This window comes from Felis catus, chromosome D3 (assembly GCF_018350175.1).
Source record: "Felis catus isolate Fca126 chromosome D3, F.catus_Fca126_mat1.0, whole genome shotgun sequence".
Lineage (NCBI taxonomy): Eukaryota > Metazoa > Chordata > Mammalia > Carnivora > Felidae > Felis > Felis catus.
Genome location: NC_058379.1, coordinates 63,523,323 through 63,546,104, shown reverse-complemented (window position 1 = coordinate 63,546,104; position 22,782 = coordinate 63,523,323). Strand labels below are relative to the sequence as shown.

At 36.2% G+C, this 22,782-nt stretch overlaps 1 protein-coding gene across 10 annotated transcripts in view; it reads left to right on the top strand.

The window, feature by feature from the left end:
• RIT2 (Ras like without CAAX 2) overlaps window positions 1-22,782 on the top strand; it is a 446,014-nt gene that overhangs the window by 232,354 nt on the left and 190,878 nt on the right. For all 10 annotated transcript variants that reach the window (XM_045042156.1, XM_045042157.1, XM_045042155.1 and 7 more), the window contains one exon: window positions 21,855-22,046. In XM_045042156.1, coding sequence (XP_044898091.1) covers window positions 21,855-22,046 — 192 coding nt within the window. The remainder of the gene's footprint in view (window positions 1-21,854; window positions 22,047-22,782) is intronic.

Genomic DNA, 22,782 nt, shown 5'->3' with positions numbered 1-22,782 from the left:
GGGCTCCACAAATGAATTAATCAGTCTAGCTGTCAACCTTGTTTCCCAGACAAAGGAATTCACTTTGCCCTCTTAAGCTTCCTCTCCAAGTAGAACCACTAATCATTCATCATTTATGCATCTCAATTTCCAACCTCCTTGCTTTTGTGAATACCCTTTGTTCCTATAGGGTCATTTCCCCCTATATCTGCAATGTCTAAATTCTATCCCTGAGACAGGAATTAACACAAACCTAGCTTTTCTGTGAATTGCTCCCTGATCTGCTCAGCTGGAAGTTCCAAAATCCTTCCTCATATTCATAGTCAGGCTTTTTATGTAAGGGAGAGAGGTATGAGAGATTCCCTTCCCTTATTTGACTCAAATCCCTTCTTGCCAGGCAAAGAAAGCCTAAAATCAACCAAAATAGGGTTTGTTTGTTTGTTTGTTTGTTTGTTTGTTTGTTTTAAAGAAGCAAAAAGGGCCATCATTCATCTTTCAAGCTTCTAAAAGCATGATTTGGTCAGGAAATTCAAGGCTACTAAGGGAGTCTCAGAGCTAATTTTGGCCCTGCATATTTTTATTTTCTTTACTATCTTTGGATCCTATTGATAGACTAAATATTCTTTTATTTTACATCTCTTCAGAACTGATAGAGAACATCATCTTAAACCTGCAGCAGGAATTACATTTTTGATATTTTAGGTCAATGCATTATCCTTGGTCATTCCTAGTTCCTGGGTGTTTTAAAACTCCCTTAGTAAGGACAAAATTGGAAACATTTAGATTATAAAGCTGCTTATACAATTTAGCAAGAATACTCTGTTCTGTCCCTAAAATAATATCTCCATTAGCAAATAAAAAATACGAATAGCTTTTAACCACTGGAAATCCCTCTGAATTGTAGGTATAATATACATAAGTAAATAGAATGTTTAAAAAATATACACTGTAAATTTCAAAACTGACAGGAAACATTAGATTCACTGTGGTTATAAAGAGCATAGACTACTTCCTACACATAAGAATTTTATTCTGTGTTATGTTTAATACAGTTTTAACAGACTTCCCTGAAAGAAGGGAATATAGAAACACATCAGATACATCAGTGATTTTCAAAGTGTAGGTCATAGACTAGTAGCATCAGTATAGCCTGGGAACTTGTTAGAAAGGCAAATTCTGGGGCCCAGCAAGCTGTGTGAAGAAGCCCTCAGAGCGATGTTGCTTGCTAGTTTCTAAACCACTAGTCTATGATAGAAGTTGACTAAAGCTTCATTTTTTTTAAATGTTTATTTATTTTGAGATGGGGAGAGGGAGCGTGCGCAAGGGAGGGGTAGAGAGGGAAGGAGGGGGGTAGAGAGAATCCTCAGCAGGCTCTGTGCTAAAAGTGCAGAGCCTGACATGGGGCTCAGACTCACAAACCATGAGATCATGACCTGAGCCAAAATCAAGAGTCAGGTGGTCAACCAACTGAGCCATTCAGGCACCCAAGCTTGACTTTTTTAAAAAATATTTTTTTAGCATTTGTTCATCTTTGAGAGACTGAGACAGAGCATGAGTGGGGGAGGGGCAGAGAAAAGGAGACACAGAATCTGAATCAGGCTCCAGGCTCTGAGCTGACAGCAGAGAGCCTAATGCAGGGCTCGAACTCATGAAATGTGAGATCATGACCTGAGCCAAAGATGGATGCTTAACCGACTGAGCCAATCAGGTGCCCCCCAAGATTGACTTTGATAAACATAGTATATCAATTGAAAGTTTTGTACTCCTTTAGACTAAATGACTATATTCTTTAATACTGTTCACATATCATGGCCAGTGTATTAATTTAATTAACGAACTTTAGTTTTGTTTTAAAGGATAATGTACAGTTACATAAGATGTGCATTCAAAGTATTCATAACTTAAAATTTGATTCTGCATTTTTTAAAAAGAACTAAAAACTAAAAACATTACCCAATCAGTGCTTTTTTTGGGTCTACAACAACCTATTTACCTGGTAATCCTCGTTTCTGTGTTTTCTCAAACAAACATTTCAAATACAATAACTATTTTAAAATCCATCAAACATTTTGACTAATTTTACCTTTCAGCTGTTGATAAAGTGGTTTGATCTTATTGTCAGATTTGCTCTGTGTAGCTTTCTCATCTTATAAACACTGCCTTTAATAGATAAGATAAAATGAGTCCTTGCACAAGTCTGAGAAGCAAATAAAATATATTTTTTTTAAGACCAGAAGTTAAAGGTCACACTGAGACAAAAGAATTAATAACCAAACCAAATTCAAGCTTATCACTGCCTGATTGAAATCAGCCTGTTTATTCTGTCAAAGGGAAACAACAAAACTTATGTTTGCTCATGTAGTGTCAAAAAGCATATATCCAGTTCACATGGTTCTGGTAGTCAAATTCTCAGAGGCATGTTCAGCTTGCAGTAGTCTAACACAAGAAATCTTTGCCAATCTGCTTGGACTCTTCAAAGAAAGAATCCTATGCCTAAATGTGGGTTAAACTGGTATCCCAACATTTTGTCTTCCGTAAGATAAGAAGTTTGAAAATAGTAGATTCACTTATCAGCAATTCATGTTGGTAGAATGTGATTGCCCTTTGCAGGAAATTTCTTATCAAGTAGATATCAATGAGAAGTTTAATTGAGTTAATTTTAAGTGGTCAGTGACAAAAATGCACATATAATATATTAAAGCAGAATGCTGAAGTTATCAAATGGAAAGAAATTACATTTGACAAAAAAATTTAGATAGAAATGTACCACATTCAATAGTCATTAAATAAAATGTTGAGAAATGTGGTTTTATAAACAAAACTCCAAAACTAATGCTTGGGTTTTATTAGTCTGCAGTAATTATAACAATCCCTCTCAAAACTACTTTAGTTATTATAACTGCCTTCTTGCCTCTCCTAGAAGGCTTAATGGAAAAAGACTTTCCAGAAGTGATATAATCTCTCTCCTGGGATATTTGAAAATACTAGCTCTAATAAATTACACATCTTCATAGAAATAAATGTGATCTAGTAAATGGGACTTGGGTAAAATCTTTGAGTGTTAGATCAAAAGGGATTCTTAGCATCCAAGAGGCTCAGAGTAGAGCCCTAAAATTGGTGACTTATGAGCATAACTGTCTTTGTCTATATAACATTTGTTTGATTTGAAGAGTTAAAACAGCAACAAAACTTTTTTTTTTACATTTTTGTTTATTTTTGATAGAATAGGGGAGGGGCAGAAAGAGAGGAAGAGAGAGGATGCCAAGTGGGCTCCTCACTATCTGCACAGAGTGCAATGTGGGGCTTTATCCCACACCCCACGAGATCATGACCTGAGCTGAAATCAAGAGTCAGACACTCCACCGGCTGAGCCAGCCAGCCTCAATCTCAAAATGAGGAGACGCATCACAAAAATCCAGATTTCTGGCACTCCCTACCATGTGCAAAGTACTCTAGAGCTAAGCAGGTGCTGCCTCATTGAGATACACACTTGCTCTCCAAATCATAAATGCCCACCAGGACAATCACCCCTTCCTCAGACTCTGTGATTACCTGCCTGTGCCAGGCATGGCCTAGGGACTAGGGTTACAGCTGGAAATAAAAGTGATGCAAATCTTCTACCTCACTAAGCTTACACTTTAGTAGGGGAGACATATAAACAAACTGAATGGTCTGTTAGATGGACTGGGAATTGCGGAGAAAAAAGGAGCAGGGAGTGTGGAGGGGGTGAGGGAGGAGTTTTAATAAGGTGGCCAGAGGAGGTCTTTCTGGAAGCTAACATTCAAGTAAAGCCCTGAAAGAGATGAGGGAGTATGCCATGTGCATATCTGAGGGCCAGTTAATGTTATAGCTTGGAGGCAGGAGCATGATCAGCATGTTCAAAGCACAGAGAAGAAGCCAGCATGGCTGGCATGTGATGAGCAAGGGGAATGTATTAAGAGACCTGATCAGAGAGGTGAGGGGTGAGGGACAGTCTGCATAAGGTCTCCTGGCCCATTGTCATGACTTTGCTTTTGTACCGAATGATATGGGGAGCCATTAGCCTGTTCTCAGCTGGAAAAAGACCTGATCTGACATACTTAAGAGGCTCACTCTGAATGTTGTGTTGATAAAGACTTCGGCTGAACAAGTGTAGGAATAGGAAGAGCAGCTGAGAGGCTAATATAATAAGTTGAGTGAGAGGTGATGGTGACCTGTACCAAGGTGGCATCAGTGGTGAAACAAAAGTAGCTGGAGTCTGGATATATCTTGAAGGTGGAACTGACAAAATAGACTGATTTAATGTAAGACACGGAAAACTAGGGAAAAGTCCAGGATGATTCCATAATTAGGACCAAAGCAATGGGAAGCTAGGGTAACTCTTAACTAAGGAGAAAGACTGCATGTAGTTGTGACGTTCAGTGGCATATTGAGTATATGAGGCAAGTACACTCAGCAGAAAGTGGGTTCAGAAGTGGAGACTCTACTCCTCCTGTACTGTCCCGATAGTGGAGGGGCATGCGTATTGCCTAATTAAAGAGACTCAGAAAAGGCACCAACCACTCCTTTTGGGAAAGACCTCGTGACAGTACCCTCCAGTCTCTGCATGAGATGAAAGCAGTCCATATGCCAAGCCAAAATGAGAAGTTGTTGTGTGTTCAATTGTTATTTCTAGGTTCTAAGGGAGTGTTTCTACCTTGAAAGGTAAATGGTATATCAGTGTAGGTATTTGATATACTATTTTGTTAACCTGAACAATTAAGATGACAGCTCTGAAATGGCATGTCTAAGGATTTACACTTAAATGATGTCCTTGAGAATTTGAGTTACCATTAAGAGAATAGCTTATTCTTTTATAAGCCGGTATGGTGGAAATGAGAAAAATAAAAGTACCTATCACAATAATCCTAGTTCTACCACTTAACTAGCTGTGGGACCTTGGACAAGTTAATCTCTCAGTTCCTTAGTTTCTCTTCTATTTAGTCCCTTAGCTCCTTCTTCATAGGATCATTATGAAAATTAAGTGAAATTTTATGTAATTCCCAGAATAATACTTGACTGATAATAACTATGAAATGTTAGTTCTTAATTCTATTTAAATGTTTCAGATATTAGTATTTTAAAGCCAATCTATTACCATTTGTATAGCACTTTTTTTTTCATAGGAAAGAAGTTGATGTGGCTCATTCACAAAAATCCTATTGGTTAGGAAGGATAGTGATTATCATTACCTTTTCAAAAATCTGAAGAAACTGGGACCAGGAAGACTATTCCTTAACTGAAGATCACATACCAAGTTGTGGTATATATTGCTATTCTTTCAAGGGCATCCTATTTCCCATGGAATGTCATGTAAGGGGGATGTAGTATCCTGAGACTATACAAGTTATGATTGTTTATCCCTAACTGCTCTTGACAACTCTGTAAATGGGTAGGTGAGTAACAAGAGCAATGAATTCAAGCAGGTATTTTTAGAAAGATTTGTCCACGTGACTATTCTGGATTTACTTTCACTGTTCTAAGAAGTTAATTACCCTTTGCATTACTTGTTGCTAATCAACTATTTCATATTATGTCTATAAGCAGCAAACAATGGAAGTTTCATCTCTCCTAGAAAACTAATTTGTCTGTAAACCGAAACTTTCAATGCTTCAACTCAGAAAAATAAGTAATGCTGGGTGGGAGGGAGGTCAGTAGGGAAAGTATTTTTAGGCAAGGGAATGGCTTTTAGTGTCCCTCAAATCATACCATCTTGACAGTTTCCTATCCTGATTCTATGTACAACCAGTCTATTTTCTTCCCTGACAGAAGCTCTTGGCTCCGGTCATGCAAATCTGCTTAAAATGATATACACCACTTGCTCATTTCTCTTTTGCTTCTATAAAATCTCAGTCTGGATATCCCTTCCCCACATTCAAGATTAAACTATTCCTTCTATCCCTTAGATGTGGTTTAAAACTCCCCTTCTGCTGAATGTCAGTAAGCCAAATATATGTATTAGAAGCCTGAGTGTCACGCCTGAATGAATGAATGTTATTTTCTAAGATCTAAACTGGGAATAAATGGGGCCTTGGTTTACACTATCAGCAGTTGCATTTACAGTCCTAGATTATTGGAATTTTATACAAGAAAACAAATGGCATTGTTGCTTGTAAGAGTTAGCAAATTTACCAGCATGGAATTGTGGGAAGTGTACCAGAATTAGCATCAGGTGGAGTTAAAATTCCAGTCTTCACCATCCACTGACTAATTCTGTGACTTTGGTCCAAGTATTGAATATTCCCGAGCGTCCTTTTCCTAATCTGTTAGGTAAAACTCTTAATAGTTTTAAATCCCATTGTATCAACCAAGCTTATGAAAGAGCCATATAAACTGTGTAAAGTGTGATTCTTCATTTTTTTAACAACTATTTGTAGAAGATCTACTAAGTACAGTGTGCCGGCACCTTATCAGGCAGTCTGCTGTGCAGTAGAGAGCATAGAACAGGAGAATATATAGAATACTTTGTGAGATATTGAAAATCTAAGAACATTTCTATTTTTTTTAATGTTAATTTTGAAAGAATGAAAGTGAATATGAGTGGGGGAGGGGCAGAGAGAGCTAGATGATCCAAAGCTGGCTCTGTGCTGACAGCAGACAGCCCTATATGGGGCTCAAATCCACAAACCGCAAGATCATGACCTGAGCCTCAAGTTGGATGCTTAACTGTCTGAGCCGCTCAGGTGCCCCGAGACCATTTCTACTTTCAACAGAAGCTTGAGAATATTGGACCTGCAACATTTAAACTGAACTTTGAGGAATGAAAAGGGCACGCAAAGTACAGGAGCTGCGTAAGCAAAAGCATAGAGACTTTAAAATATACCTTTCCTGAGGCGTTGCTATTCAGCTTCAGTTACATGACTTGAACAAATATGTTAAAACACAAGTGTTGGCTGCTTCTCAGAGTGTTAATCTATATGATTTATACCTACAAGACCTTCATTCAGGTAGACAAACAACAGGGAAATGGACAGATTAATGCAAATTGCCATGAATTTGTATTTCATCATCTCAAGCAAATCCTCCTGGCTTGAGTCCTATATTCAAACTACGGTACTTATGGAAATTAAAAAAAAAACTGAAGTATTTTTTTCCCTATATTATATGATGTGCCAAGAGCTATCAAAGTTATGTTGTTTTCTAGCCTAGTGCTGAAAGGGAGAATGAATTCTGTAACCAGAGTTGCAATTCAGTTTTGGGGAATAAAAACTAATGCTGAAGAACTAAAACTAAAAAGGACAAATCTGGAATCAATGTGAAATAAAACAAAAAAATTTACATTTAAAACAGTTATTTTCTTTCAGTAGTTAGACCGGGTTAAAGGTCAGCAAGTCATTTTAGAGGATAATTAAGATGTCCTTCTGTAGGAAATTATCTGTGGCTTTAGACTCATTTGTAGCCTTCTGAGTCTAAAGTAGGTGATTAAAAAGGGCAAGTCCAAGTTGCAACTTCTACGTCTCTTTTTTGATGACTATGACAAGTAGAGCTAGTGGGTCTACCTTGGGTTCCAGAGGAAACAGACCGAGGGGAACAGGGGTAAAGGGATATTGGGTCGTACTGCATCACAGGAACTCTTGGAAGTGATTTACATAGAGAAATCTTCACAGAGCTATAGTTGTATTAATTCACTTAATCATCATAAAAACCTTGTGAGGTAAATGCTCTTGTGCACAAATGAAAAAGCAGAGTCCCAGAGAGTTCCAGAATTCAAACGCAGGCAGGCTGGCTTTGAAGCCCAGCGGTCTGTTCCCTCTCCTCCTAGTCTTAATTTTCTGGCATGTTTCAGACTTCAAATCCTCTGCTTTATGTTTTGAATGACTTCATGCAAAAATTTCCAAGTCAATTTTACTGAATCTCTTCCAAGCAAATCAGATGTAATCTATCATGTGTGTTACTAATAATCTTTTGTCAGAGTAGGTTGATATTTCTGTTGATTTTTTTTTACCTAAATAGAAAAAGAATAGTTTCCATATTCAGATCATTCTTCAGTAAATAACACTAAATTCTAACACTGGACTAGACAGTTTGCTGTTTGTGTAGGCAACACCATCTTTAGAGCGAGTTTTAAAGTGAAACCTGTCACCATGTTCAGCTTTCCTTCGGCATCTTTGAAGGATGCTTTTTTTTAAGAAGGGAAGGAAAGGACTTGGAAACTTCAGAAGTGCCTACCAATGTGCTCACCTCTACTGAATCCTGAAGACCAGGTGTCATTTGGTTTTTCTCCATCTAGGACAGAAATCTCAAATATGTGAGTTCACGCTTGCATAGTCTCACTGCAGGTATCTCCTAGATAGGCTTTTTTACCATAAAGTTTTCTGCATGTGTTGATTAAAAGTGTCTTGCTTTATTTTCTTTTATTATTTTATACCCTCAGCCATAATCCACACATGATTTATTTTCTCATTTATAACGTTCAAATATCAAATTTTAAGCATCTATTGTGTTAAGAGCACAGTGGCAATTATTTTTGGCCTTTTTTCTCACATCAGTCATATTACCTCTGTGTTAAGTACTAAACTCTTGGACTGTTTTGGAGACCCATATTTGAACAGTCTTCCATTTGTCTACTCTGTGCCTGATTCTGAGGTTTTGTTAACATGAAGCAACCTTGTAGAGCCTTTGGAGTCTTCTATGAGAGGTAGAAAACTCTGGAGGCCTTGGCCACCATTCTACATCTGCCTTTCAAATAACCATGGCCAATCCCTTGCCTCTTGAAGGGTTTTATTTATCCCATTACCTCCCTAAAGAGGCACAAGTACCATTTCCTGGGTTCTTTGATATAAGATTGGGTAGGCTTTTATTTTTCCCCAATGCAGTTTTATCCCTATTTGTAAATTTATGTAACTCCAGGAAATACTTGATCCATGTCTTATTGCTCTTTTTTATTCAATCTAGATTTGAGCAAATTGGATTCAACTCTGAAATATGTAGAGCAGGAAGCTTTGTGGTTAGTTGATAACTAAATCAGTTTTGCAGATGGATTTGATGTTCTCCAGAACACATCTCCTACCTTCCCCCCCCACCCCGCCCTTTCCTGCTTACCTCTGAAATCAAGCAAGACAGCTTACTTTACGACCATATTTCTAGGATGTCAAACTCTTACTATTTCCCTTTTTCAGCTTCTCTGATAAACCTCTGAAGTCCAAGTAGCATAAAATATAATTTTAGATCCACTCTGATAACAGTACTCTCCACACAGGCACTGCATATAAAAGGAGATATATTTTCAAGGACTTTGGAAATTACATTGGTGAATAAATTATTTAGTAATAAAACATTGAAATTAGAGTTTGTTACTTTGCTTTCCAAAAGGTTGGATATAAATGACAACAGGGATATAGCTAGTATTTTTCATTGACAAACCATTTTAGAACCAAACATACTATAAGTCATTTTTATAGATAATGACACATTATATCATTTAATCTCCACATTGGTGGTATTAGAGAAGCATTGATTTTCCGTATTCCAGATGAAGAAATAGATGGTCATCAAAGTGAAGAAACTTGCCCAGCAAATTCAAAGTCATGTTTATGGTGCTCTTAAGTCAGATTCTCTTCATCAGATCAGCTGTACTCTGACCTTGATGTGGAATTGGAGTGATAAGATCATCACATGTAATAGAAGAATGTGTTTCAGGATTAAATTGTTGTTATAAGTATGATACTTATAAAAAATGGGTATCAGAATGACCAGGACTGAGGAAAAGTGTTGAGAAGGTTAGAAAAATTTGTAGTGTCTCTGATTTTTCACCTCCATCATCTAAAATTTGAGAATGGCTCTTAGTTATGAGTTTTCTGGGGGGAAAAAACATGTACTTTTCTTAGTTGTTTCACATACTTAAATGGAACTTCCCTAATATTATTCAGTATGACTAGAAATTTGGGTTCTACTTTTGTTATAACAAAAGCTGGTTGAGAAATGGAAGTTGATATGCATCCTAAAAATTCCATCAGTTAAATGATAATGCTCTTGATACTGTGATCTGAAAAGTGTATCCATCTGTTAGCTTTAAATACCTGATATATTTAATATATCAGATGCTATTGTGTGAAGGGCATATAAAGATGAACATACTAGATAAGTTCTCTGCCCTCTTGGATCTTAGAGTCCCACTGGGGTACCACAGAAAATGGTAGTAACATTGTCTATCATGCACTATGATAGGTTAGTAAGGGCATTATGGCTCTTAACCATTCCAGAGGCATCCATATATGCTGAAATCTGAAAGACATGGAGGCAGGTCTTTTTCTACAAAAAGGTGAGGAGAGAGCTGTTTGCTTTAGGGATGATGTTGGGAATTCTGTTAGTGCATTTTCCATCTAAGAAGGGTCTCATTCATTTGCCACTGCCCACTGTGTTCTCCTGTGAAGCAGTTCAGAATCACCTCAATATATGCTTTTCCCTCCCCCTGCCCTCCTCAAATCCACACCAAGATATTCTCCAGCTAGATAGTCCACTTTCCTTAATAGCATTAGCAGGGCTTTGCACAGAGGGCAACAGCCATAGCTACTGAAGTGGGGGTAAAGAGGTGTCCTGTGTCCCAGCTATTCCTTTAGTGATCATAATAGCTGTCCCTTGACCCACTGTTACTTATTCTGTATGTTGGTGACTCAGTGACAATTCCTAAGATTTCATTAGAAAGACTTCTGATAACCTTGTTTCTGCTTTCATCTTTTATCTTTTATAAATTTTGAGGTACGGTTGCCATCATTTTGTTTTCCAAAGATACTATAGATGTATTTAAAATCTGGTATTACAATTGCATTTTTGAGGGGGCATTTTGAACAGGAAATTTCTAATTTTTAAATATCACTGCAATAGAGATGGGTTCAGAAAATGTCCTAAATTTTTATATGGACTAGGCAATGAACTGAATTCTTTTAATATATGTTATATAAGCATATATTAATATCTATTCTCTTTTATTATGCAATTTAAAATTCATAAGAACTATCATCTTCTCCACCAAATCAATTTTGGGGCATCTCACAGACAACATGATGAAAGTAACCCATGTTAATAGTTTCAAAATGCAATTCTCCTCATTATCTTTTTCATATCATTTTTCTTATAGTCAAATGTGTAAATTTTTAATTATTGCATTTTAAATAGCTACATGAAAATGATTCTAAAATTACCAAACTAGAATTACAAAGTTATTTTGTTTTTAGGAACACATTGAGAAACTCACTGAATTTAAAAATAAAATGAAGCACAATTATGCTCATGTAACCAAGTTATCTTGTAAGCACAGTTACTGTAGGAAGTTGAAATAATTCAGGGCAAATAATAATTTTTAGTATATTCAGTTATTTTTATATGTTGGTTTATAAGGTGGCAAACTTTTTAAACAGGGGATATTGGCTGACAGGAGCAAAAATTCTCCTGATTTTTCTTGTGTAGACATGTTCCTTAAAAATATAAAGTTTTAGGGGTACCTGGGTGGCTCACTAGGTTGAGCATCCAACTGTTGATTTTGGCCCGTGTCATGATCTCACAGTTCATGAGTTTGAGTCTCACATCAGGCTCCACACTGACACTGTGGAGCCTCCTTGTTATTCTCTCTCTCTGTCTCTCTCTCTCTCTCTCTCTCTCTGTCTCTCTCTCTGTCCCTCCCCTACTGGTGCTTTCTCTGAAAATAAATAAACATTTTAAAGTATAAAATTTTAGAACTTTTTCCTCTAAATTTTAAGGCTGATCAAGGAAAATGTGTCTTGTAAGTCTTTTTACACACTCCTGTAGTACTACACCCCTGTAGTTCTAAAAGTAGTAATGACATCACTACTTTGCTTATTATGTCTGTTCCAGAAATATTCATTCAATGTAGAAAAAACATAATTTATCTGAAATGGCAGCCATTCAAACAGCAGCAATTTGATTGAAGTTTTCATATATCTAAAATGTGGGAAATATAAACATAAAAAGAGTTTAAGCCTTGATGTTGACTCTCAAAAATACTTAAAATATACTTGATGACACAAATCTAACTCAGATAATAATATGAGAAACAATTAATTGCTAAATTTTGAAGTTTATAAGTGAGGAAAATATAGAAAACAATAATACATACAAATAATACAATACAATACAATAAAAATACAAATAATAGATACAAAAGTATGTACTCAGGTCACTGAAGATGAAAATTGGCTTTCCAACAATATAAAAGAGATTAGAAGTCTAGTTTTTCTGACCTGGCATGAAAAAATGATGACATCACTACTTTTGTGGGCCCAGATTTTCTCATCTGCAGAGTAAAAGAATTGCAGTCAATAATCACTAAAATCTCTATTAGCTAGAAAAAGTTCAAGTGTGGGGAACAATGAATATGAAGGCACAATTAGGAGAGGAGAAAACTAATATGATCAAAACATTGAAGGAAGTGACCCCATTACAGCAGAGAGTGCATATTCAGGATTAGTTGGAGATAAAAGTGGATAGGCAGCATGATATCAGATTATATAAGGTCTTAAAATCAGGCAGATAAGTATAGATTTGATGTGAAAGCAAATGGATAACCATTGGACCTTGGGAGGCAGATGAGCTACATAATGAATCTATAGTGCTTAAAGAAGATTAGTTGGACAGGGAAATAAATGAATGATGGATTGATTGGAAAAGAGAGCCTAGGGTTAGAGCAGCAACACAGGAGGTTGTAACTAAACTGGAAGGTAAGATATAGCTAGTACTTTACAAGGATCAGGAACCCTGCAATCTCTGCCTCGTTGTTGAAGGCAAAACAGAGCTGGAAAGTTAAAGTGGTAAAAGGAAAATAGGTTATATTCAGGAATATTGTAATGGGGAAAGGGGCCCTTCACACATAACCAGGCTCAATTCTGAATACAGCATGGACAAGTGAGACTTTAAAGCTAAAGAACAGAGTGGGGAATCAGTAGATGGGAAATTGCTAAGAAGAAACTTTAGGAGATAGGGGAGTTCAGGCTCAACCAAACAAAGTAGGATTCTTAAATGAAGGCAGGCCAGGGTGATCAGACATCACCTGGAGGACAGTAGAAGTTACGGACTCTAATTAGATATTGAGGATGATGAGATAGGATATTGGGAAATTCTAGTTAAATCAACTTGGCAGAAGTCTTGCTAAAACTTGACAATGTAGAGACACAGAAGCTTAAAAGTTGAGACCTAGTTGATAAGTTCAGGGGAGCCTAAGCAGAATTTGGTCAAAGAAAAAATCTTTGTCACTGTAATTATGATATTATGGAGGACAATACATCTTCTCTGGGTGTCTTTTCCCCATTTGTATGGTGAGAATGTGCCATCTTCTCAATACGATTCTAAAATTTAAGTTACTAGAGACAAATTATTGTATTACAATACCAGATGATTTGCTTTTTACCTTGGAAGTAACTAAAGAGTAATTTATTTTTGCCATTCAGCTATGGAAACATGAATTACTTTGTGTGATAAGCTTGTTTGAGCATGTGACCTATATAGGACATATTTTTCGTAAATAGATACTATATATATCTTGCATATATCACAATTTTTCTTTAGAGTAGTATCCTACCACATGCCTTAAGTCAATTAGCAAATGCAATTTTGTCAGGTGGGTTTTCTTGTTCACTGTGTTTTTGTTGGGATCATCATTTCAGTATCACATTGAGAAAGACTAAAATGCAATGGATGAAATCCTTTCATAACACAGGTACACTGTCTTCTTCCAAGATGCTCTCCTGTAGGTTTTATCAGCAGGAAAGCAGCTCCCAGTAAGAGTGACCTCCAACATAAACAGGAAACCAGCTGTGATGAGAAATCTCTTTTAGTGGATTTGTACCACCAGAGGCAGTCATGAAACTGCGTCTTTGAGGAAATACAAATCAAACAGATGGGGGAAAAGCAAACAGACTTCTATGGGAAAGAAATTTGATGCATCTGAAGACTATATGACTCATCCTTTGTTCTTAGAACAAGACAAATGATTGAAGGTAGAGAATGAGATAAGGAACATTAAATTACTTTTTAATTGATGCAGAATTCAGTGGAATATATGTTTACCTAAAAGTTAAACTAGATCTGGCCTTACATGTACAGGAATGAGTAACTAAAAATCTTATCCATTTAGTTTAGAGATTTGATTCCTTTTCTTTTTGTCTTCATCCTCTAGCCTCTTCCTAAATGTACATCACCCAGGGAATAGTAAAATCACTTAAAAACATTTAGCTTTAAGTAATTAACCAAATGATAATATAATTATCAATTGGGCTCTGATCCAGGCATGGTCCCTAATGCTTTGGAAAATACAATGCTGAATAGTCCTCAGGTAGTTTGGTCTAGTGTTGGGAATGAGAGTGAAACATATGAATTACAATACAAAGAGTTGCAAGTGCACAAACAAAGCTTAAGTACTGAGCATGTCTGGCAAGAAGTAATTAAACTAGAAAAATAGCTGTCAAAAACTGTTTTCATAAAATTTCCTTTACAATAGATAAATACACTCTCAATGTGACAAAGCTCCAGATTTCAAAAAAATGGTGAAAATAATCCTGGTCCCTGCAAACTGATCCAGACTAGTTGGCTTTACACTCGAATTCTTGGCCCTTTGGTCAATCCAAAAGATGTGTCCCCTGATGGTGGCTTTCAGACCTCTCCCATTCAGTTGTTATTCTTTCCTATAAACCAGATTTCTAGTTACTTGTGGACAGTTCCTTTCAGATATCTAGTGTCATCTCTAACTAGACAGGTGCACTTCTGTATGAGACAAAATACCTTTAAGTTATTTACTTTCTAGATCCACTTTTTCCTGTTACTACTTCTGCAGCTGTCTGGCCTCCAGAGCTACAAAAACTAGAGCTATATTTAATTCTTCCTTTCTTTGGAGAGGAAGTGCGGTATGATGTCTCTCTAATTTCCTAATTGGTATCTGTAGGTCTTGGGCCGTATCATTTAGTATCTCTATAATTTCCTTTTTTCCCCATATCTAATGTGGGAGCTAATAATGAGTTAGAGCATGTGCAAAAGTCCAGCATATTGCCTGGTATAATTGCCTGGTATAATTGATAGAACCATCAATAGCATTTTTCCATTTCTTCTCTCTCATTCCCAAACTGGTGGGCATCAAGTCTTGCTTTTTTTATTCCTTGAAATGTCAGAAATATTTTTCTTCTCTCCATTTCTCTGTTTTTCAATCTCTCATTCAAGTGTTTTCCCTTTTATTTTTCCTCCATGGAAAAACACTTCAGGATTACTGTAAAAGCCTTCAAAATTTTTTCTCTGCCTTTAACTTCTCTTTTCTCCTTTACTCCTGTTGCCAGATTAATCCTACTGAAATAGGGATACATTAATTTCCTCCTTTAAAAAATTATCTTGAGTTCTTCATTTCCTATCACATCAAATCTGAAACCAGGTTATCTGGGCTTTCCAGAATGTGACTTCATTCAACAACAGAAACATGTCACCCCTTTGAGTAAGCCACACTCATGTCTCTTTCTGTAATAACATTTTCCATATGGAGTACATATTTCAGTCCCCTACCACATATCCCTCAATTTTTCTCCAATCCCACATTTCTTCCCACCCTATATATCTATCATTGTCCAGTCTTGTGTCCCTCACTGGGGCCAGGAAACTTCAGTAATGACTTAATTAATGTCCGAACACAATTGCCACTGCCCCTTCCTCTGACAGACCTGCCCAGGGACCCTCTCTTTCGAGTTATTCTCACATGTATTCTTGGCTACTCTTTTCTGGTTCTACCATGCTAATAGGGCTGGCTTCATGGGCCAGGAATCTGTGCAATCACCTAGGACTCCATGATGAAAATGTCCTGTACTTGGTTTAATGCCTTACTGTTGCTATCTTGAAATGCTTAATTTTTGAAAAAGTCCCCACATTTTCATTTTGCACTGGGCCCCATGAATTATGTAGTTTGCATTGCAACCTCAGCATTTATTTTGAGTTGCACTGAGGTAAGAACTTTACATATGGGAGTAATGTTTGTTATATCCAGATTTTAGGTAGTATAAATCCTCCAGTGTTGCATGCCATATAAGATTCTAGGAACTTCTTAGTTTTTCAGCATTAAAATCAAAATATTTTTAACTATCTTCCTCAATCTTAACATGTTGTATTTTCTACAAAACAGCTTTTCCATTATCTTATTTGAGTGTTTTAGCAGTATCATTGAGTAAATCTACAAAATGTTTGGTGAAACTTAAGTTGAAAAACACAGACTTACTCTTAGAAAACCTACTACTGCAGATCCTGTTGACATTGAGGGTATTGTCCCATTTGAAACCCCATAAGAGAAAATGCATTCAGCTCTAAGTGCTCAGGGAGAGACTCATGTCACCTGACACATGAATATGTTGTTGTTGACCACAAAAATGATGGCATTGATCATGTTCGCAGTGTAGCTTTGGTTGTCTGGAAGTTAAGTCAAATTTGCAGATCAAAGCATTTTATTTTGGTTTGAGTGTTCTAATTTCTATTTTTTCTTTTCCATATTTACTCATATTTTTGTTATATGTATTAAGTCATCTCAAATTTGACACATATAAGTACTCAAAAATATTTGGTGAATGAGTTAGGCAGTATTCCATGATTTAGTGCATTCTTGAAAGTACATGAGTGTCAAATATTGAAAGACAAGGATAGACAAATTTATAATGGAGATGGCTATATTCTCTGAAAACTACAAAATAGTATAAATTCATTAATTATATTTTGCCTTTTGGATACAATCCTTGACAATTTACTACCAGCATTTAGAAAGGCTCTTTGTTTGTTTTAATTGAACAATCTTAGCCACCTGAAGGCATCAAGTTGAGACTGAAGAACCACCTTTAGTATTGATTTCAATCTTGGTACTTTGCATCAATTATAGCAAATTTATGATACCTACACTTTGATCACTTTGATAATTTCATTTTTTCATTCCTTCTCTAAAAATACAAACAAAAGCATCAACAAACACTTTGCTCCTCCGACAGCCTCCAAAAAACTGAATTGTGGACTGGTATGCAGGCATTTGATGTTTAAGTGCCATGCAAATGCTGAATTTGGATCATGAAAAGTTACTTAAGGGTAACAGTACATAATCTTTGGAAGTAGAGTTGCATGAAAGCTGAGGAGCCCTTTACAGTTGACAACTTTAAGAAAAAACTAACCCATCTCATTTTTTCCACCAATTCCTCTTTGCCCTCCTCCTGCAAACTGCCCTTGCCTTTCTCTAAATCTCCATGGTTCATGTAGTCCTTAATTGTTCTTCATTTGTTTTCTCCTGGCCTAGTTATGTTTCCGCAGCCTGGACAGGGCCATAAGTTTTTTTGTTAGTTTATATGTCTGACCATTTGGCATAGTATCAGCTGCGTGAATGATTTATTTTTTTCATTTACTTTTTGTGTACTAGAAAGATAAGTTAGGTGTGGAAATGTCATTATCATGAGTATGGCAACCAGTGTAGACCGTGGTATGTGTGTGTTGTGCTAGAAAGAACTTGATTAATCAAAATACTTCGTGTTCAGAATAAAGAGAATTATCACACTATTTTAATAGAAGAAAACCTGTATAATAGAAGAAAACCCTTTAATAGAAATGGAACTGTTGAAGCTACAACATTTTACTCAGAATAGTTGGAAAATATTAGAAATGGTTGTGTTTGCAGCATTTTACATAGTAGGTCTGTTTCATAGATATTTTGCTGGTTATGGATAGCAAATGGAATCTGGTAATGCTCCTGAATAATTAACCAACAAGTTTCATTTATAGCAAGAAGCAAATGAAGAAGATATTAACATTCAGGATACACAGAACATAAAGCACAGAGATCTTTAATTCATGGGTGAATAAAGACGGAAGCAACATGTTGAACATAGCATTTTTTTATAAAGTGATTTCAGTTATCATATATTATTAAGTTGACAATAGCTGTAAAGATTCTGCTCAACTTTCTGTTCCCCACCAGCCTATAGCCATAGGCTTCATATGCTCCCCATAGCCTTCATATGCTATGAAGAGTTCATATGGATAAGATCAGCTAAATGGAAAGTATCCTCCTCGTTCATTGGGAGAGCTTAACTATATCTTTTTTATCGGTGGAAAGATTCTCCTTTTTGGAAAAAAAAAACACACCTTAGTTTTTCCAATTAAGCATATTTGATAAATGCTTCCACATTTATATTTAATGCAGCTAAAAGAGGATTTCATGACTGTTCTCCCAGTGAAAGGTTCTATTCTGCAGGATTTGTACCAGAGATAATCATAGGCTTAATTTGTATTGTATTTTAAAAATTGATCAAAGCATTTTCACATTTGTTCTTTCATTTGATCCTTTCTACAGCCCAGTAAGGTGGGTTAAGTGTGTGTCCTAATCCCTTTTGACAAGGATATTGAGGCACTGAGGGGTTAGGTGATTTGTTAGAGGGCATACTCTGAGTAACAGACATAGGAGGCAAGTATGTACTGTGCTTGCCAGGTCCTATGCTCACATTATAAAGACCAGTTTGAACACAAACACAGTTATAAACCTCTACATCTAGATGCAAAGCAAAATCGAACAAGGAGCTCTTTAAAATACTAATGCTATAACCTCATACCTAGAGACTTCAATTCACATCAGATGGGAGGACTGGTGGATCCATTAATATAACATATATGTGATTTTGAGTCTAGTTAACCAGAACAATTGGATATTCACTCACTCATTCATCCAATATTGTTCTGTGAATTTTACTTTCCAGTCCTTTGACTGTCTAATAGGTTGTTGGATTTATTCAAATTTATCAGTCTTTCCTCTACGATGTAGTGATTGTTAATGTACTCAAATGTATTGTTTTTTTTTTCTTTTGTCTCACATAGAAATAACCTTCTCCAGTCCAAATGTACAAAAAAAAAATACTCAAAGTAAAAAATAAAACATATCTAGAAGAGAATTTGTAAATAGCTAAAAAACCTCGGAGATGCTCAATATGACTCTCATACAAATACAGATGAAAGAAACAAGATTCTATTTTGTACCCTAAAATTTGCCAAAGGTAGAAAAATTTGATAAGTGGCATTGGTGAGAATGAGGAGAAACAGGTACTTTTACATAATGTTGGAAAGAGTTATTGGTATGACATCTTTAGTGGTGAGATTGGTACTATTTCTAAAAAGTAAAAATGTGTGTTCTCTCTCATCTAGCAATAATACTTCTCAGATATACATCTGTGCAACATGGATGTTTAAGAATCTACATTGCAGCATAGTTGGTAATAGGAATAAAAGGAAGGCCTCTGAATACCTGTTCATTGGCAACTAGTTACATAAATTATGGTACATGCATTAAAGGACTTATGATACATTCATGGCAAATAATACTTACCTGTGCTTATATGGAATGATCTCCAAGGTGTATTAAGGATATTAAATCTTAATTAAGGTTAAAAGTAAAAATTATATATACCATGAGCCCATTTGAGAATAAGAAGTGTGTAAAGGTGGAATGTGGAGGTCTTTGCTTATGTGTCCATAGACTATTTCTGTAAGGGTAAAGACACTATTAACTGTCATGCATTTGGGAAAGAAACCTGGGAGTTTGTGATAAGAAAATTAAATTTTATATACTTCTGTACCTCTTGAATATTTGCAATGTGTGGGTTATTTTTTAATAGACAATTAAAATAAACAATTGTAATGCTTAACGATAGTAATTGGCAAATACAATGAACTGCAAATTGTAAGATAAATTTCTTCTGGTTTAGTTTGTACTTTTGTTGTTTTGATCATATACACTGATGTAATAAATCCTTAAATATCATGTATACTTCTATGGTAATTGTATCATTTCTATTTAAAAAATGTAATTATAAGTTGGAGAAACCTCATTTAACAATTTAAATCCATAGGTCTCTAATCAATCCACATCAACTGCGGGATTCTGACTGAGGCAAAGTATTATTAGAATTAGAGAATGTCAGTGGTGCCTGGGTGGCTCAGTCAGTTAGGCAACCAACTTCAGCTCAAGGCATGATCTCATGGTTCATGGGTTCGAGACCCGCATTAGGCTTTGTGCTGACAGTTGAGAGCCTGGAGCCTGCTTTGGATTCTGTGTGTGTGTGTGTGTGTGTGTGTGTGTGTGTGTGTGTGTGTGTGTCTTTCCCTCCCTCATTCACGCTCTGCCTCTCCTTCTCAAAAATAAATAAACATTAAAAAAATAAAAAGAATTAGAGAAGGCCAGAACTGTGAGGGACACCAGAACTTTTATAAGTCAACCTTATCTTACAGATGAAGAAACAGGCCCAAAGGATTTTTTTTCTCCCATGTTAGTGCATTACACTCACATGGTGAAATTTAGAATTGAGTTTAAATAAACTTTAGTACTAAGTAAATGGTGATAGTACAAATCAGAGAATATAAGTTATTCAAACTAATTCCACATCAGCTGGCTGTTAATCCTTGGGTAAGTCTTTTATTTTTCCTTTCTGGGCTCAAGTTCTTAGAACTTTTTTAATTTGTTCTTTTTTCCCCGCTCTAAAATAATTTTAATCAATTTAAATATAAGAAAATTTAACTAGTATATAAAACTCAGCAGAGATAAAGTAAAATTCTATATCCTGACTTTATAAATTGCTGTCTTAAACTAATTTGTAGTGGCCACCAGTCAAGTTCTTAAAACTTTAATGATAGATTAAACCCAGCGATACTGTTTGTACCCAACCCATGTTGATTCAAAAAGATTCACCCACTAACTCAGGACCTATTAACTTTATTACCCTCTCTACACTCATAAGCACCTCAGTTTCCCAAAATTTTTGGATCTATGTAAATGCTCCTACCCTTCAAAAGTCAAGCCATGTTAAATCAAATTAACATTTATTTCAACAATTACTCTAAAAAAGACATTTTAGTAATTCTTATAAATAGTTCACTGGGTGAAGAATTCCCATCTCTGCAAAATCTTCAAATACAGCTCAAGATCATGGGATCCTTCCTTTCTTTGAGGACTTATTTCACAAACATTCCGAGTCACAATATATTCTTGTGTTCTTTTACTGTTGAATATGGCTTGTTCCACAGCCAGGATCTAATTTTTATACTTCCCATTGCATGTATCTAACTAGCCCTTGTGATTTTAACCATGGATTCAGCAGAATAACAGTGAATGAAAACAGATATTTAGACTAAAAGGAATGTTTTGTATTGCAGCTCAGACCAAATGCAGAATTTTGAGTTGCCTGGAAACTGTAGGTCAGGTGGGCTGCAACATGAAAAACTAATACAGCAGTGTCTCCCAGGTTGGGACAGTGGTATATTTCTCCCTGCAGAAAAAGAAGAGGATGTAAGAGTGAACAGAACTTGGAAAGGGACCCATGACTCAGCCAACAAGTTCCCTTTGTTGATGCCCCTCAGGAGACAAATCTAAGAAAACCCAAACACATAAACTGGGTCTTAGATTATCTGTGCTAATAGCTTCCTCCATTCACAAGGATAATCAAAGTTAAACTTGTGTTTCTTTTCATCTTTTTGAGGAGAAAATTATTTCCTCTAGGTTTGAATGTTCAGAGTACACAAAATTAGATTCCCTTTCCTAAAACGAGATCATTAAGTAGAAAGCTATTAAAAAGATGTGCATAATCCCTGAAAGTTCATTAGTTAACCTGCTATTTAAAGTCTCTCCCCCCAAGATCTCTTGAATCAAATTTTCTATGATTAAATATCAACACTCTGAGCACGTTAAAGCTTTCAGATTTCATGTTTAGACCCCATACTGCTTTTCTATATGCAAACCCCAGAAATAACTTTTAAAAATTTCTACCCAAACTACTTGGTCTCATAATTTATATACTTTTTACCTTTTATTGATGTGTCGGCTTCACTATCTTAAATTCTGTAACAATTTTGTTCTTTTTCTACAGGCAGAATTCACAGCCATGCGGGAGCAGTATATGCGAGGTGGAGAGGGATTCATCATCTGTTACTCTGTCACTGACCGCCAGTCATTCCAGGAAGCTGCCAAGTTTAAAGAGCTCATTTTTCAAGTCCGCCACACCTATGAAATTCCCTTGGTGCTGGTGGGTAACAAAATTGACCTAGAACAGTTCCGCCAGGTGAGTGCCAAAATTTTTTTTCAGTTTGCTTTTAACTCCGAGAGTACGTAATACCAAGTATGCCTGCTTTCCAAGGTTCATACTGAGAATTATGAGAAAGAAATGATGCATGTGATTTTCTAAAAAAAAAAAATCTTTTAAAATCTCTGGTGGATTGTGTTAGCCGCCACAATATATCCCAGCCCACATGCTACTTTGCGGTATGTTTATTCCATCAGGATGATGGAATCCTCCTGTCTGTTTTTCCCACTCCTTAGATTTGGGCTGGCCCTATGATTTGTTTTGGGCAGTAGAGTATAGTAGAGATGATGCTGTGTACCTATAGAAGTAGAGTCATAAGAGTTCTGCAGATTCTACCTTTGCCACTTAAAATGCTTGCTCTTGAGATCCAGCTACCATGTAAAGACCAATGTAATCATTAGAGAGATCCATGTGAACAAAGCAACATCCAGCCTCACCGCAGTTCCTACCAAGGCACCACATATGTGGGCAGAGCTACTTATCATGTTCTAGAACCAGATACCATCTGACTATAACTTTATAAGATAACCTAGTCAATCCATATGGAAGAGAGACAACTCTCAGCTGAGCCTGGTCTGGGTGGTTTCTGATCCACAGAATCATAGGCAAATAAAATAGAATTGTTTAAACCACCATATTTTAGAGTAATTTTTCATGCAGTGATGGATAATCAAAATAGGACTCCTCCTACCTTCCAGAGTCAGAAGCTACTACT